This window comes from Pan paniscus, chromosome 18 (genome assembly GCF_029289425.2).
Source record: "Pan paniscus chromosome 18, NHGRI_mPanPan1-v2.0_pri, whole genome shotgun sequence".
NCBI lineage: Eukaryota > Metazoa > Chordata > Mammalia > Primates > Hominidae > Pan > Pan paniscus.
Window position 1 is genome coordinate 99314988 of NC_073267.2, and position 14807 is coordinate 99329794.

The 14807-nt window shown below is 54.0% G+C and overlaps 1 protein-coding gene across 7 annotated transcripts in view; it reads left to right on the forward strand.

The window, feature by feature from the left end:
* The window catches only part of SPG7 (SPG7 matrix AAA peptidase subunit, paraplegin), a 50583-nt gene that overhangs the window by 24514 nt on the left and 11262 nt on the right, over nt 1–14807 (forward strand). For 3 of the 7 annotated variants that reach the window (XM_003805777.5, XM_034941095.3, XM_008974801.5), the window contains exons 8-10: nt 47–209; nt 606–779; nt 12522–12646. In XM_003805777.5, coding sequence (XP_003805825.2) covers nt 47–209; nt 606–779; nt 12522–12646 — 462 coding nt within the window. Of the gene's footprint in view, nt 1–46; nt 210–605; nt 3790–4412; nt 7126–12521; nt 12647–13998; nt 14784–14807 lie in introns of those variants that run through there. The other 4 variants (XM_055099352.2, XR_010110326.1, XR_010110327.1 and 1 more) reach the window with 4 other exon arrangements.

Sequence of the window (14807 nt, forward strand, 5' to 3'; positions counted from 1 at the left end):
ACGGAATCCCCAAGTAGTTAGTGTTGCATCGTCTGCTGCCGTCCAGAGCCCAGAACGCTTCCTCCAGCTTGGCGCCAAGGTCCCAAAGGGCGCACTGCTGCTCGGCCCCCCCGGCTGTGGGAAGACGCTGCTGGCCAAGGCGGTGGCCACGGAGGCTCAGGTGCCCTTCCTGGCGATGGCCGGCCCAGAGTTCGTGGAGGTCATTGGAGGTAGGTGCTGTGGTTGGGGGCTGTGGGTGGGCTTGGCTGACCACCTGGCTCCTTTCACACATCCTTCCTCTGGTGTCTGGACTGAAAGGGACACAGGTGGGTGGGGGAGTAGAGAAGGAAAGCGAGGTCTGGGTTGGCGGAGGGGTTTTGTCTGCGAAGCACATGATGTTTGCTTCAAAGCCACCGTCACTTGTGGCCTGGGGGGCCAGCACGGTGCGTGTGAACCCTGAGGGGTGGCCAGGGGCCCCCGCGAGCAGCTGCCGTGTGTCTGTTTGTAGGGAATGGGGCTGGTAGCTTTAGTTGTCCTTGGTGTAGAACTTTGTCTGGCCCGGGTACAGGAAGAGGCTTTGTTTTTTATTAACTGCCCATTTCCTGATTCTCTCTGTGTCCCCTCAGGCCTCGGCGCTGCCCGTGTGCGGAGCCTCTTTAAGGAAGCCCGAGCCCGGGCCCCCTGCATCGTCTACATCGATGAGATCGACGCGGTGGGCAAGAAGCGCTCCACCACCATGTCCGGCTTCTCCAACACGGAGGAGGAGCAGACGCTCAACCAGCTTCTGGTAGAAATGGATGGTCAGTGCTCGTGCGCCCCGCACCCCCATTGCACCATCAGAGGAGGGTTTCCGATGTCTTTCAGAACAGGTTGTGGTGAGCCAAGATCGTGTCACTGCACTCCGGCCTGGGTGACAGAGTGAGACTCCGTCTCAAGAAAAAAAAAAAATAGAAATACAGCTTTCAGACCCGGCGCAGTGGCTCACGCCTGTAATCCCAGCACTTTGGGAGGCCAAGACAGGCGGATCACCAGAGGTCAGGATTTCATGAGCAGCCTGGCCAACATGCTGAAACCCCATCTCTAGAAAAATACAAAAGTCAGCCGGGCGTGATGGCAGGTGCTTATAATCCCTGCTACTCTGGAGAATCGCTTGAACTCAGGAGGTGGAGGTTGCAGTGAGCCAAGATCTCACCATTGCACTCCAGCCTGCCTGGGTGACAGAGGGAGACTCCATCTCAAAAAAAAAAAAGAAACACAGCTTTAAATTAAAAAAAGGTCAAGGCAATAGTAAAAAAGACAAGTAGGAATATAAGTGGTACGTCAGATGTAATCTTTTCTTTTTTTTTTTTTTTTTTTTTTTTTTTTTTTTTTTTTTTTTTTGAGACAGTCTTGCTCTGTCTTCCAGGCTGGAGCGCAGTGGCACAATCTTGGCTCACTGCAGGCTCCGTCTCCCGGGTTCTCGCCATTCTCCTGCCTCAGCCTCTCGAGTAGCTGGGACTACAGGCACCTGTCACCACGCCTGGCTAATTTTTTGTATTTTTAGTAGAGGCGGGGTTTCACCATGTTAGCCAGGATGGTCTCGATCTCCTGACCTCGTGATCCGCCTGCCTCAGCCTCCCAAAGTGCTGAGATTACAGGTGTGAGCCTTAGCACCCAGGCTTTTTTTTTCATTATTACTGTTTTTTAGGGGCTTTGCAGCAAAACCCAGAGGGACTGCTAGACAGATTCTGGAAGAGCTGTGCCATTCATCATTTTAGGTCTGTAATGAGTCTGTCTGGTTGTGCTGCCACGTCTCTCCCTGTGCCCCCTGGAGAGGGTGTGACGCTAGTTAGAGGGCGGAGCAGAGCATCACGGAGCTGCACTGTAGTGAGGGAGACACCCCATTTGTTGTGACCCCTTGAAAATGACTTCTGATCTGGCTTTGACGATTTTTTTTTTTTAATGGAGCTGACCCAATAAAGGTGACATGGAATTATTTTTCTTCTGAGCTAGTTTTGCAAGATGATTATTATTTTTTTTATGTGGATATTGTTGTGGTAAAATACATAGCCAGGCTTGGTGGTGCAGGCCGCTGTTCCCGGCTGTTGGGGAGGCCGAGACAGAAGGAGTGCTGGAACCTGAGCTGGGGAGTGTGCTGTGCGATGGTCTCGCCTGTGAACAGCCTCTGCATTGCAGCCTGGACAACACAGCGAGACCCTGTCTCTAAAAGACAATGAATACGTTCACATAGATTTACCATTTTAATCATTCTGAAGTTCATTGACATTCAGTATATTCGCACTGTTGAGCAACCGCCACCACCACGTGTCTCCAGAACTTTCTCTTCAAACCGAAAACTTGTCCCCATTCAACCCTCCCCATTCTCCATCCCCAGCCCCTTGCAGCCTGTGTCCCGCTGTCTGTCTCTGAGTTTGTTGTAGGGACCTCATAGAATTGGAGTCCTACAGTGTCTGTCCTTTGCTATCCGCCTTCTTTCAAGCACATAAATTCTCTAGGGGCTATCTGTGCTGGGCACGTGTCAGGATTTCCTTCCTCTTTGAGACTGAACAATGCTGCCTTGTGTGTAGGGGCTGCGTCTTGTTATTCGCCCGTTGGTGGACACGTGGACTGTTGTGAATCAGGCTGTGTTAACATAAGTACAAGCATCTTTTGAAGTCTCTGCTTTGTAAGATTTATTTTTAATCAGAATTCTAGTTACATTTTAGGTATTGTAGATGAGGGAGACTTTTTCTCCCCAAGTGTTCTGGCTCTGAGAGAGCCGTTGACTTCCTGTTTTCTTTGTTGCCTGTGGCTGCCTGGAGTCGTGTGTCTTAGCACACATGCACAGCCCAGTTTTGACTACTCAGCTAAGGGGGAGCTTGCTCCACCTCTCATTGCAAAATCACTTTAGACTTACAGAAGCGTTGCCACGGTAGTCAGAGTGTTCTTTGATGCCTTCCTGCAAGCTCCCCGAAGGCTGACTGTGACATACATGGTCTGCAGGTTCGGACCAGGCCACGCTGTCCGTGACTGCCCCCCAGACCCATCCACAGGTGCTTCGGCCCCCCCGATGTGGATGTTTGGTCTCCTTGGTCTCTTCCCCTCCTGTGTCATTTGTTGGTCTTGTTTTTTGAGACAGGGTCTTGCTGTGTTGTCCAGGTTGGTCTTGAACTCCTTGGCTCATGCAGTCTTCCTGCCTCAGCCTCCCGAGTAGCTGGGATTACAGGTGGGCTTCACTGTTCCTCAGTGTTTGTCTTTGGTGACTGTGACACTGTACAGGCCAGTGACGTTCAGGAATGTCATCTCTGGAGCTGTGACATGTCCTCAGGATCAGGTTGAACAGTGCATTTGGCAGGATCGGTGCAGCAGTGCTGTGGTGTGCCTTGAGGTTTACAGTGTCGCTGCACCTGTCGCTGGCGGCGGACTCTGCTGAGGACTTTGGCCCTGGGGTGGCATGCATCTCTTCTGGGTGCTCCATGTTCCCTGTGCTGGTGCCCGTCTCTTCTGGGTGCCCCGCGTTCCCGTCTGCCTCTGGGCTGCTGTGAAGTCAGGTAGACTGATGCCCACAGAAGTGTTCTCTAGGCTCTGAAAGCTCTGAGGTTAGAAGATGAAAGTGAGATTCCCGACAGTGTGCAGGACGCAACGACGTTTGCGGAGAATGCTTCACACCTCTCCTGCTGCTTGTCCCCCGTGTCTCCAGTCGTCTCTCAACACGCTTATTCAGGAACTAACGCGTGAGCAACCGAGACCTGAACGGCTGCCTTCTGCACACACGGCAAGTGGTCATGGAAGTCGAGTTTTCAGAGAACAGAATGTCTTCAAAGATGTGGGGTGAGCAGTTGAGATTCTGTGATGTCTGAGGTGTCACTGAGGAGAGACCCCTCCTCAGAGGTGGGTCCTTGGGGTTAAGGGACCCCACCGCCTCTGCTGGGGGAGCTGGCCCTGTACCTCAAGCGGAGATCACCGTGCGTTTTAGAGGCCTCCGGAGCCTCCAGGCTCGCTGTACTGCTTCTCTGCAGAGCGTCTTTATGTGGCCTCTCTGGTGCTGTGTGGCCTTCACTGTGGCTCTGACCACGGCTTCTGGAGGCTGCTCAAGGATGGGTGGGTGGTTTGGGTTTTGAGGAAATCTGCAGAGCACCTTGGCTTCTGGCCACAGAGTCTGAGGACTCTCGGTGAGGCGGGTGAGGTGAGGCGGGTGAGGCGGGTGAGGTCAGGTGAGGCGGGTGAGGTCAGGTGAGGCGGGTGAGGCGGGTGAGGTCGGGTGAGGTCGGGTGAGGCGGGTGAGGCGGGTGAGGCGGGCGAGGCCGGGTGAGGTCGGGCGAGGCGGGCGAGGCGGGTGAGGTCTGGTGAGGCGGGTGAGGCGAGGCAGGCGAGGCGGGCGGCTGCGCTGCTCTGGCTGTGTGGCGTGGACACCGAGGTCTTCGTCCTGTGAGTCTGCGGCCTTCTCCAACCAGGTGCCTCTCTTGACCAGCTACCCTCCCAGGGGACCATGAGGAAGCTCAGAGGAGAGACCCCCGCCTGCGCCTGTCTCACGGAGCCCACAGGGTCATGGAGGGCAATGGAGGGTCGTTCGCTCTGCTGGGGTTGCCTTTTGCACTAAAGACAGAGACCACCTTTTTGAGTGACTTGAGCCCAAAGGCAAGCGTGTATCAAACGATCTTCTCCACATAACCTCTCTGTGCCATCATAAGAATAGCTGCTTCCGCCCCTGGATTTGCTCAGGCCTGGGAATCCGCTGACTGAAGGCCTCTTGTTGAGTGCCAGCTCTAAACAAGTCCCTTTATGCAGAGCCACAGCTGTACATGCTCAGCCCTGCCGAGGTCCCAGGCCAGGCTTTGTTGCTTCCGTTCATGGAAGCGCACAGGATGGGGCTGACGCTGTGCCGGTCGTGGGAAAATCTCACTGGGGAAGATAAAAGCCCCAGCCTTGTTGGTTATGTCAGCCGGTCCATGGCGGTATCCTGCGGACCCCAGAGCCCCCTGGGAAGGGCGCAAGTCAAAGAGCACTGGAGGCACCGCCGGCGATGGACGTCCAGGTCCCGGCTCCTGTGCTGGAAAGCGTTGATGGGGAGCGTCGGAGCTGACCACACGCGGGAGATGCGGATGCCCAGCGGTTCACACAGGCCTCCCTTCAACGTAGTCATCCCCTGGTGGTGGAAGCCAGACAAGGGCCCCTGACGTGCAGCCACACACAGAAAAGGCTGCTGTGAACATTTTATGCTTCGACTTTTTTTTTCTTCAGAGACAGGGTGTCGTTCTGTCGCCCAGGCTGGAGTGCAGTGCCACCATCATAGCTCACTGCACCCTCCACCTCCTAGGCTCAAGCTTCCTAAGTAGTTGGGACTCCAGGCTTGAGTCACCATGCCAGGCTCTGTTTTTTCAGTCTGTGAAAAATAAAGTCATCAGCATGTGAGCTTGGCAGTGCTTGCCGTGAGCTCTTTCAGGTCCAGGCTCCCAGTGTCTGGGCAGTGAATGAGGTCCTGGGAAGCTGGGGTCCTGGTCCTGGTCCCAGTGTGACCCGGGGACACCCCTACCTCTGTGCTTCATGTGGCAGTAAATGTATCAAGCACGCTCTGCCCTGGGAGCCGTGGACTGCCTGCCAGGTGGGTAGATGGGTGCTGGCAGAGGGAGAAGCTGAGGCCCAGCAGGAGCCGGCCGTCTGACTCACAACTCACGCCCGCCCACTGCCCCTGTACTCCCCTGGGGGTTGTGAGCACTGCCGAGCCCTGGGTGACGCTGGTGTGGCCAGGCTGGAGCGCAGAGAACCGCACTTGGGGTTCAGAGTGTGTTCTCCCACTCAGAAGCGTCAGCTCTGCCAGGAGCGGGATGGGGATGCAACTTTCTTCCCCATTTTAGACCTCAGGTTGGAAGGGCGCACTCAGGTGGGAGCAGCCGCTTCGGGTTGGGCGTCTTGTGCTGTCCTGGTGCGTTGAGACATCCCTCAAAGAAAGCACGAGTACCCTCCACACCCACATAGCCAGGGCATCCACTGTCACCACTCGACGTGGAGGTCCTGTTGGTAAAATCTTGACAAGAGCCATTTAGAGAGCACGGGGGGAAATTCTCCCAGGTCCAAGCAGAATGGACAGTGAGCCTGGGGGACGGATAGACAGGAGGAGGCCTGGGCTTCTGGGCTCCACAGGCGGGGAGGGGCCGGCAGTGTGGCTTATTCCCACTTGAGTCAGCTCTTGAGCACTTGCTCGTGGCCCAGAGGTGATGCTGCTGTTTCTGCCCTCTGTCCTCTCAGAGGAAGTGGGTGCTGGTTCAAGGATCTCAGGCTCTGAGCGGGAGAGCGGTGTCAGGTCTAGCTTCTGTCCGTGGCTTGCTCCCTGTGGTGCTGCCTCTGCCTGCCCTGCCGTCTTCCACATGCGTCTCCAACAGGGAATGGAAGGAGCCTCTGACCCAAAAATATCCCCCAAACTGTCGGGTCCTGCGGCAAGTTGAGGGCCTCTCAGGGGTCCTGTCTGGGGCCCTGTGGGAAGTGAGGCTGTGGCAGCCAGTCCTTTATCCTGAGTTTGGTTGCTTGTTTTTTGGACAATGTCTTAGGTCCCAGCGATGGTGGACCAGCAGGCAGCCCTGAACACTGAGGATACTGTGGGAAACCCAGGCAGGAGCTAAGGGGTGGGAGCTCAGGGCTAGGGGGTGCAGATCTCGAGGCCCAAGGGGCCATTTTCCCAGTGGGTGTCTTGACTGAGTTCTGAGTGTTTTCCAGGGCTCTGAACACAGCCCTTTTTTGGACATGTGGTTTACGCACTCTATGTGTCCCTTGTCCTTTCACCCTCTAACGGGGAACAGCAAAAGCTGCTCATTCTGATAAAGTTCAATTTATCAATTTTTGCTTTTATAGATCTCGTTTTTACTGTGAAGTCTAAGAACTGTTTGCCCGCCGGGCATGGTGGATCACCTAAGGTCAGGAGTTCAAGACCAGCCTGGCCAATATGGAGAAACCCCATCTGTATTAAAAATACAAAATTAGCTGGGTGTGGTGGCGTGTACCTGTAATCCCAGCTACTCGGGAGGCTGAGGCAGGAGAATCGCTTGAACCCGGGAGGCAGAGGTTGCAGTGAGCCAAGATCGCACCATTGCACTCCAGCCTGGGCAAAAAAGAGCGAAACTCCTTCTCAAAAAAACAAACAAAAGAACTGTTTGCCTATTCCTAGATCCTAAAGATTTTCTCCTGTGGGTTTCTTTTTTCTTTTCTTTGAGACAGACTCTTGCTCTGTCACCCAGGCTGGAGTGCAGTGGTGCAATCATGGGTCACTGCGGCCTCAGCCTCTGGGACTCAAGCCGTCCTACCGTCTCAGCCTCCTGAGTAGCTGGGACCACAGGTGTGTGCACCAACATGCCTGGCTAATTAAAAAAGAATTTTTTTTGTGGAGTTGGGGGTCTCACCTTGTTGCCCAGCCTGCTCTTGAACTCCTGGGCTCAAATGATCTTTTCACCTCAGCTCCTCAAAGTGTGGGGAATACAGGTGTGAGCCCCCACGCCTGGCCTCTCATGGGTATCTTATAGAAGTTTTAGATTTTATCCATGATCTTATTTTAAGTTAACGTCTACATGAAGTGGGAGGTTTGGTCAGGTTCATTTTCTGCCTGTGGAAAAGTGCTCCAGCCCCACTGGTCTGAAATGCTGTCTTCTTTCCACCAAGTTGTGCTTGCACCTTTGCCGGAGCTCAGGTGGATGTGGGGGTCTGCGCTGGCTCTGTGAGTCTGTCCTTCCGCACACAACTGGTCTCTCGCTTCTGTGAGACGAGAGCAGGTGGAGTGATTCCTCCCACTTTGTTCTTTACCAGAATTGTTTCAGCTATTCCTTTGCCTTTTCCTATAATTTTTAGAATACGCTTGTTCCTGTCTACCAAAGTATCTTGCTGATATTTTGATAGGAACACACACCTCGTAGGAGAGCTAGAGTAAAGAGCAGTGACCGGCCCAGATCTGGGCCATACCTGTGATCCCAGCACTTTGCGGGTCTGAGTTGGAAGCATTACTTTAGCCCGGGAGTTTGAAACCAGCCTGAGCAACATAGTGAGATTCTGTCTCTAAAAAAATACAAAAATTAGCTGGCAGTGGTGGTGCGCACCTGTAGTCTTAGCTGCTCAGAAGACTGAGGTGGGAGGATCACTTGAGCTTGGCAGTTCGAGGCTACAGGGAGCCGTGGTCACCCCACTGCACTCCAGCCTGGGTAACAGGGCGAGACCCCATCTCAAAAACAAAACAAAACTCAAAAAACAGTGACAACACCACACGCTGCTGAGGATGCAAAGAAACCAGATCCCTTGTACGCTGCTGATGGGGGTGTGACGTGGTGCAGCCTCACTGGGAAACAGTTTGGCAGTTTCTTAAAAAACTAAACGTGTGCTCACCATATGACCCCGTGTCCACATGCGCTCACCACATGACCCCGCGTCCACCCTCCTGGGTGCTCATCCCACGAAAGCAAAGACTTAGGCTCACACGAAATGCCTGGGTGCCGACGCTCATTTACCTGTAATAGCTAAAAACTGGAAGCAACCCAGGTGCCATTCAGTGGCTGAGAGCTGAAACTGGTGTATCCTTATCACGGCGTTCTGCGCAGCAATAGAAGAGCTGAAACTGGTGTATCCTTATCACGGCGTTCTACGCAGCGAATAGAAGAGCTGAAACTGGTGTATCCTTATCACGGCGTTCTGCGCAGCAGTAGAAGAGCCGAAACTGGTGTATCCTTATCACGGCGTTCTACGCAGCAATAGAAGAGCCGAAACTGGTGTATCCTTATCACGGCGTTCTGCGCAGCAATAGAAGAGCCGAAACTGGTGTATCCTTATCACGGCGTTCTACGCAGCAAATAGAAGAGCCGAAACTGGTGTATCCTTATCACGGTGTTCTACGCAGCAATAGAAGAGCTGAAACTGGTGTATCCTTATCACAGCGTTCTACGCAGCAACAGAAGAGCTGAAACTGGTGTATCCTTATCACGGCGTTCTACGCAGCGAATAGAAGAGCCGAAACTGGTGTATCCTTATCACGGTGTTCTATGCAGAAATAGAAGAGCTGAAACTGGTGTATCCTTATCACGGCGTTCTACGCAGCGAGTAGAAGAGCCGAAACTGCTGTATCCTTATCACGGTGTTCTACGCAGCAATAGAAGAGCTGAAACTGGTGTATCCTTATCATGGTGTTCTACGCAGCAGTAGAAGGAAACTTTCTTCCTGCAGCAACAAGGAAATGACGCCAAGTGAGAAGAGCCAGGCTTAGTATCGTATGAGTCCACTTGTACGAAATGGTCAAAATAACAAAATTCTGGGGATGGAGAACGGGTTACTGGTTGTCAGCAGTTAGGGGAGGTCTCCAGGGAGGAGGGATGCCTCTGGGGAGGGCGGTTCTGTGTCTTGAGGGGAGATGCTCGTTACGTGAACGTGTGTGTGACACAGGTGTCCATCTGTGGAGCACACGCACAGGTGAGAGCACATAGGAGTGGGGGCATCTGAGCGGGGGCCTGGCGTTTCCATGTCAGTCTCCTGGCTTTGCCTTTGTTTTGCAGCTACTGAACGCACAGCTGCTGGGGGACCAGGGCCAAAGGGACTGCTCTGTGCTGTTTTTGCAATTTGTTGTGTGTCTGTTACCATCAGAATACAAAACTTAAAAAGTCACACCAGGGATCCAGTCCCAGAAAGTCCATATCCTGAAACCGCATGTCCCTGACACATAGCTGCCCAGGGGGAGCATGTGTCCAGTCCCAGGAAGTCTGTATCCTGAAACCACATGTCCCTGACACATAGCGGCCCGGTAGGGAGCACGTGCCCTGCAGGGTGGCCGCACTGACACATAGCGGCCCGGTGGGGAGCACGTGCCCCGCAGGGTGGCCATCCTAACACATAGCGGCCCGGGAGGAGCACGTGCCCCGCAGGGTGGCCATCCTGACACATAGCCCTGTGGGGAGCACGTGCCCCGCAGGGTGGCCAGGCTCTGCTGAAGGCCGAGCTGTGCTTGAACCCGGCGCCGCCCCCTCTAGGAGCTCGCACTGCACCTCTTTGGCCTGGCTGCTATTTTTCTTTGAGACCGATGTTCCTATTACTTTTCCCATTTTTTTTCACTGTTTATACAATCTTTAAGAATTCTGTATCCACAGCCCTGGCCTCTGCAAGGAAGGCATTCCACGACACTGAGCAGTAAGCCTTGGCAGGCCTTCCAGACAGCTCTGGAGGGGCCAGCTTGGGTCCCAGTCCCCACCCTCTTGTTCCTTGTGTCATAGTGAGACAAGGCACTTGTGCTTCTGCTGCCTGTTTTTGTTTCTGAGTTTATTTTAAAAGTCACCGTGATTTTAAGGCACTGTCTTTGCCTTGGCGAGGTGGTTCTCTTCTGTGATCTCCCTTGTAGAAATGTGACTGGGACTTAGCATCCCAGCTTATCACATTCTGACGTGTGGAACCAGGGAGAATGGTTGTGTCTTTCAAAGTTCCTTTGAAATTCAGGAGCGATTTGCTTGGGAGTGGGGTTTGTCTTGGACTGAGCTGCTGTCCAGACCTGGCGGCTACGGCTTAGTGAGGCTCAGGACCGTGGCCCTGGAGAAGCTGGTCAGGCCCCTCAGCCTCCTCAGAGCGTTCAAGGTCCTGTCCTAAGAACATGGGGTTGCTGGAGACAGGGTCTCACTCCATTGCCCAGGCTGGAGTATAGGGGCATGATCATAGCTCACTGCAGCCTTCACCTCCTAGGCTCACATGGTCCTCCCACCTTGGCCTCCCAACGTGCTGGGATTATTAAGGGTTCCTTATATTAGTCACGGTAGATCCTGCTCTTACATTAGTCACGGTAGATCCTGCTCTTACATTAGTCATGGTAGATCCTGTTCTTTCTTTTTTTTTTTTTTGAGACGGAGTCTTGCTCTGTCGCCCAGGCTGGAGTGCAGTGGTGTGATCTCGGCTCCCTGCAAGCTCCGCCCTTCAGGTTCACGCCATTCTCCTGCTTCAGCCTCCGGAGTAGCTGGGACTACAGGTGCCCGCCACCACGCCCAGCTAATTTTTTGTATTTTTAGTAGAGATGGGGTTTCACCATGTTAGCCAGGATGGTCTCCATCTGCTGACCTTGTGATCCGCCCTCCTCAGCCTCCCAAAGTGCTGGGATTACAGGCGTGAGCCACCGCGCCCGGCTATATCCTGTTCTTACATTAGTCACGGTGGGTCCTGTTCTTACATTAGTCAAGGTAGGTCTTGTCGCATCTTTACTTTTAACACTGTTTATTGTGGACCTTTTCCTTTTCCTATTTTTTTTTTTTTTTTTTGAGAGTCTTGCTCTGTCGCCCAGGCTGGAGTACAATGACACAATCTCGGTTCACTGTAACCTCTGCTTCCTGGTTCAAGCGATTCTCCTGCCTCAGTCTCCCGAGTAGCCGGGATTACAGGCATGTGCCACACCCAGCTAATTTTTGTATTTTAGTAGAAATGAGGTTTCACCCTTTTGGCCAGGATGGTCTAGAATTTCTGACCTCAGGTGATCCACCTGCCTCAGCCTTCCAAAGTGCTGGGATTACAGGCGTGAGCCACCGCATCTGGCCACCAGTGGATTCTTTTTTTTTTTTTTTTTTTCCTGACGGAGTCTTGCCCTGTAGCCCAGGCTGGAGTGCAGTGGTGTCATCTTGGCTCACTGCAACCTCCGCCTCCCAGGTTCAAGCGATTCTTCTGCTTTAACCTCCTGAGTAACTGGGATTACAGGTGCACGCCACCACACCCGGCTAATTTTTTGTATCTTTTGTGGGGTTTCACCATTTTGGCCAGTCTCGTCTTGGACTCCTGGCCTCGTGATCTGCCTGCCTCGGCCTCCCAAAGTTCTGGGACTACAGGCGTGAGCCACTGCACCTGGTGGACTGGATTCTTTTAAAGCAAACCCATAGTTTTGAATCTTCTATGCTCTGAGTACGTTTCTTTAAATTCAGAGAAACACCACAGCATCATAACACCTGAACGTTCTTACGAGCATCCAGTCAGGTGTTCCCAGCAGCTTCATAAATCTCTCTTCGCAGTTGATTTATTCACATCAAGGGCCAGTCAAGGTTCACATACACCAGGGATCAGTGATCGTTTCTGGACTCACTTTTAAATTCTCCGATGACAAACGTCAAGCCTGAAACCCAGGGCCTAGGGCCAGACGTTGAAGATAAAATGTTTCCAAGTCACAGCCTAAAGCTGGGTGTTAGCTAAAATGTTACAAAGTCACAATAATAATGACAGGGCGGTGGGTGGGGGGTGGCTGTTAGGACCGGCTCCCAGATGGCACCGTGAGACAGGGTGACGCTCCAGGATGCTGTGGGAGCTCCCGGAGGGCCTTGGACAGTTCTGCCTCAGTAGCCAGCCCTAGGGACGGCGTTGCTGTTTTCACTTGTCAAAATAGGCAGATTCCTGTTCCTCCTGGCGATGTTGGCTGGGAGCGATGGGGGATCACGGCTCCTAGTTCAGAAGGACCGGGCTGTTCCTTTCTCTCTGGGCCTTAGGGGGGTCTCTCTCCCTCCTGTGTCCTGAAGGGGAACCTGCAGGGGAAATCTGTTGTGTCAGGACCCCCACCCTCAGAGCCACTGTCTGCTCTGTCCCCTCAGGAATGGGTACCACAGACCATGTCATCGTCCTGGCGTCCACGAACCGAGCTGACATTTTGGACGGTGCTCTGATGAGGCCAGGCCGACTGGACCGGCACGTCTTCATTGATCTCCCCACGCTGCAGGTCAGAGCCAGGACCCCAGCCTCTCCCACTCCACCTGGGCCGCCCCCACTCGTTCTGAGTGGTCTGGCCTCTCCTCTAAGACACTTCTTGGTGTGAAGCCTGTCACAGCCACACAGGTGCTGGCAGTGTCCAGCGTGGCCCCCACATCGGCTGCACACCCCCAGCAGACCTGCCCACCGGCTGCACTGACTGCTGTGGCCCCCACATCGGCTGCACGGCCCCAGCAGACCTGCCCACCGGCTGCACTCACTGCTATGGCCCCCACATCGGCTGCACACCCCCAGCAGACCTGCCCACCGGCTGCACTCACTGTTGTGGCCCCCACATCGGCTGCACGCCCCCAGCAGACCTGCCCACCGGCTGCACTCACTGCTGTGGCCCCCACATCGGCTGCACACCCCCAGCAGACCTGCCCACCGGCTGCACTCACTGCTGTGGCCCCCACATTGGCTGCACGCCCCCTGGCAGACCTGCCCAACGGCTGCACTCACTGCTGGGGGTTTTGCAGTTCTGTTCACCTGCTATTGGTTTTCCTTTTATCCTGGGTTTCAGTCTGGTTTTTATAGCAAATCCTTTGAAACAAAATCCAGGAGGAAAAATTGTGGGAAACTTTATTCTTGTGTGGCATCACTTCCTTCCATCCGTAGCGTGGGCTCTGGGGACGTGGGCTCTGGGGACGTGGACTGTGCAGCTGCCCTGAAATTGGGGTGGGAGTAGAAGTCCTGAGGCCTCTCGCCTGATCCCTCCTCTGTCACAGGGCTCTGGTTGGATGTTACACTTCCTGGCCAAAGGGCCTTTGTTGCTGCCCTGAGGGAGCAGGAGTTCAGCTCATGGAGCGGAGGGTTTGGAGAGAGGGTCTCCGGGTCTGCTGGTGGGTTAATGTTCCATCAGTGCAGCCTGGGGAGCAGGCCTGGGCTCAGCGGCTCTCAGCCGGTGCTCAGCCTCTGTTGGGATGGAGAGTGAAGGGCGGAGCAGAAGCCCTTCCCGCTGGGACACGGCTTCTCCAGGGGACACTGCTTTTCCAGGGGACATGGCTTCTCCAGGGGACACGGCTTCTCCAGGGGACATGGCTTCTCCAGGGGACACTGTTTCTCCAGGGGATGGCAGCTTCTCCAGGGGACACGGCTTCTCCAGGGGAGTGCAGCTTCTCCAGGGGAGTGCAGCTTCTCCAGGGGAGGGCGGCTCCTGGCTTTTTGACTGTGTAAGAAACATTTTACATCAGGATTTAGACGCATGGAACATGTGTGGGAATTGGAAGTTTTGCAGAATAAGCGTTTGCTGTGTGTGACATGCTTCATTAGCTATTCTGCTATAATTTTTTTTTCTTTTTAATTTTTTCTTTTAATTTTTAGAGAAAGGGTGTTGCGCTGTCACCCAGGCTGGAGTGCAGTGCTGCGATCACCACTCACTGCGGCCTCAACCTTCAGGGCTCGAGCTGAGGAGCTGGAACTACTATGGGCGTGCGCCGCCGTGCTGGTTAATTTTTAACAGAGTCTCGCTGTGTTGCCAAGGCTGGTGTCAAACCCCTGGCCTCAAGTGATCCCCACCCACCTCTCCTTCCAAGAGCGTTCTCTTTTTTTTTTTTTTTCATTTTCTTTTTTTTTTTTTTTTTTTGAGACAGTCTCACTCTATCCCCCAGGCTGGAGTGCAGCGGCGCGATCTCAGCTCACTGCAACCACCATCTCCCAGGTTCAAGTGATTGTCCCGCCCCAGCCTCCCGAGTAGCTGGGATTACAGGCACCTGCCGTCTTGCCTGGCTAATTTTTGTATTTTAGTAGGGATGGGGTTTCACCGTGTTGGCCAGACTGCCCGCTTCAGCCTCCCAAAGTGCTAGGATTACAGGTGTGAGCCACTGGGCCCGGCCATCCAACAGTGTTCTGTTCATGTTTAAAATGCTGCTTGTGGCCAGGCATGGTGGCTCACGCCTGTAACCCCAGCACTTTGGAAGGCCGAGGCAGGTGGATCACTTGAAGCCAGGAGTTCGAGACCAGCCTAGCCAACTTTGCGAAACCCCGTCTCTACTAAAAATACAAAACTCAGTCAGGCGTGATGGCACACACTTGTAATCCCAGCTACTTGGGAAGCTGAGGCCTGTCCTCAGGGCAGGCACGTCGGGGACCCCCCCCCACAGAAAAACATGCCGCACCTGTGGCAGTAACTG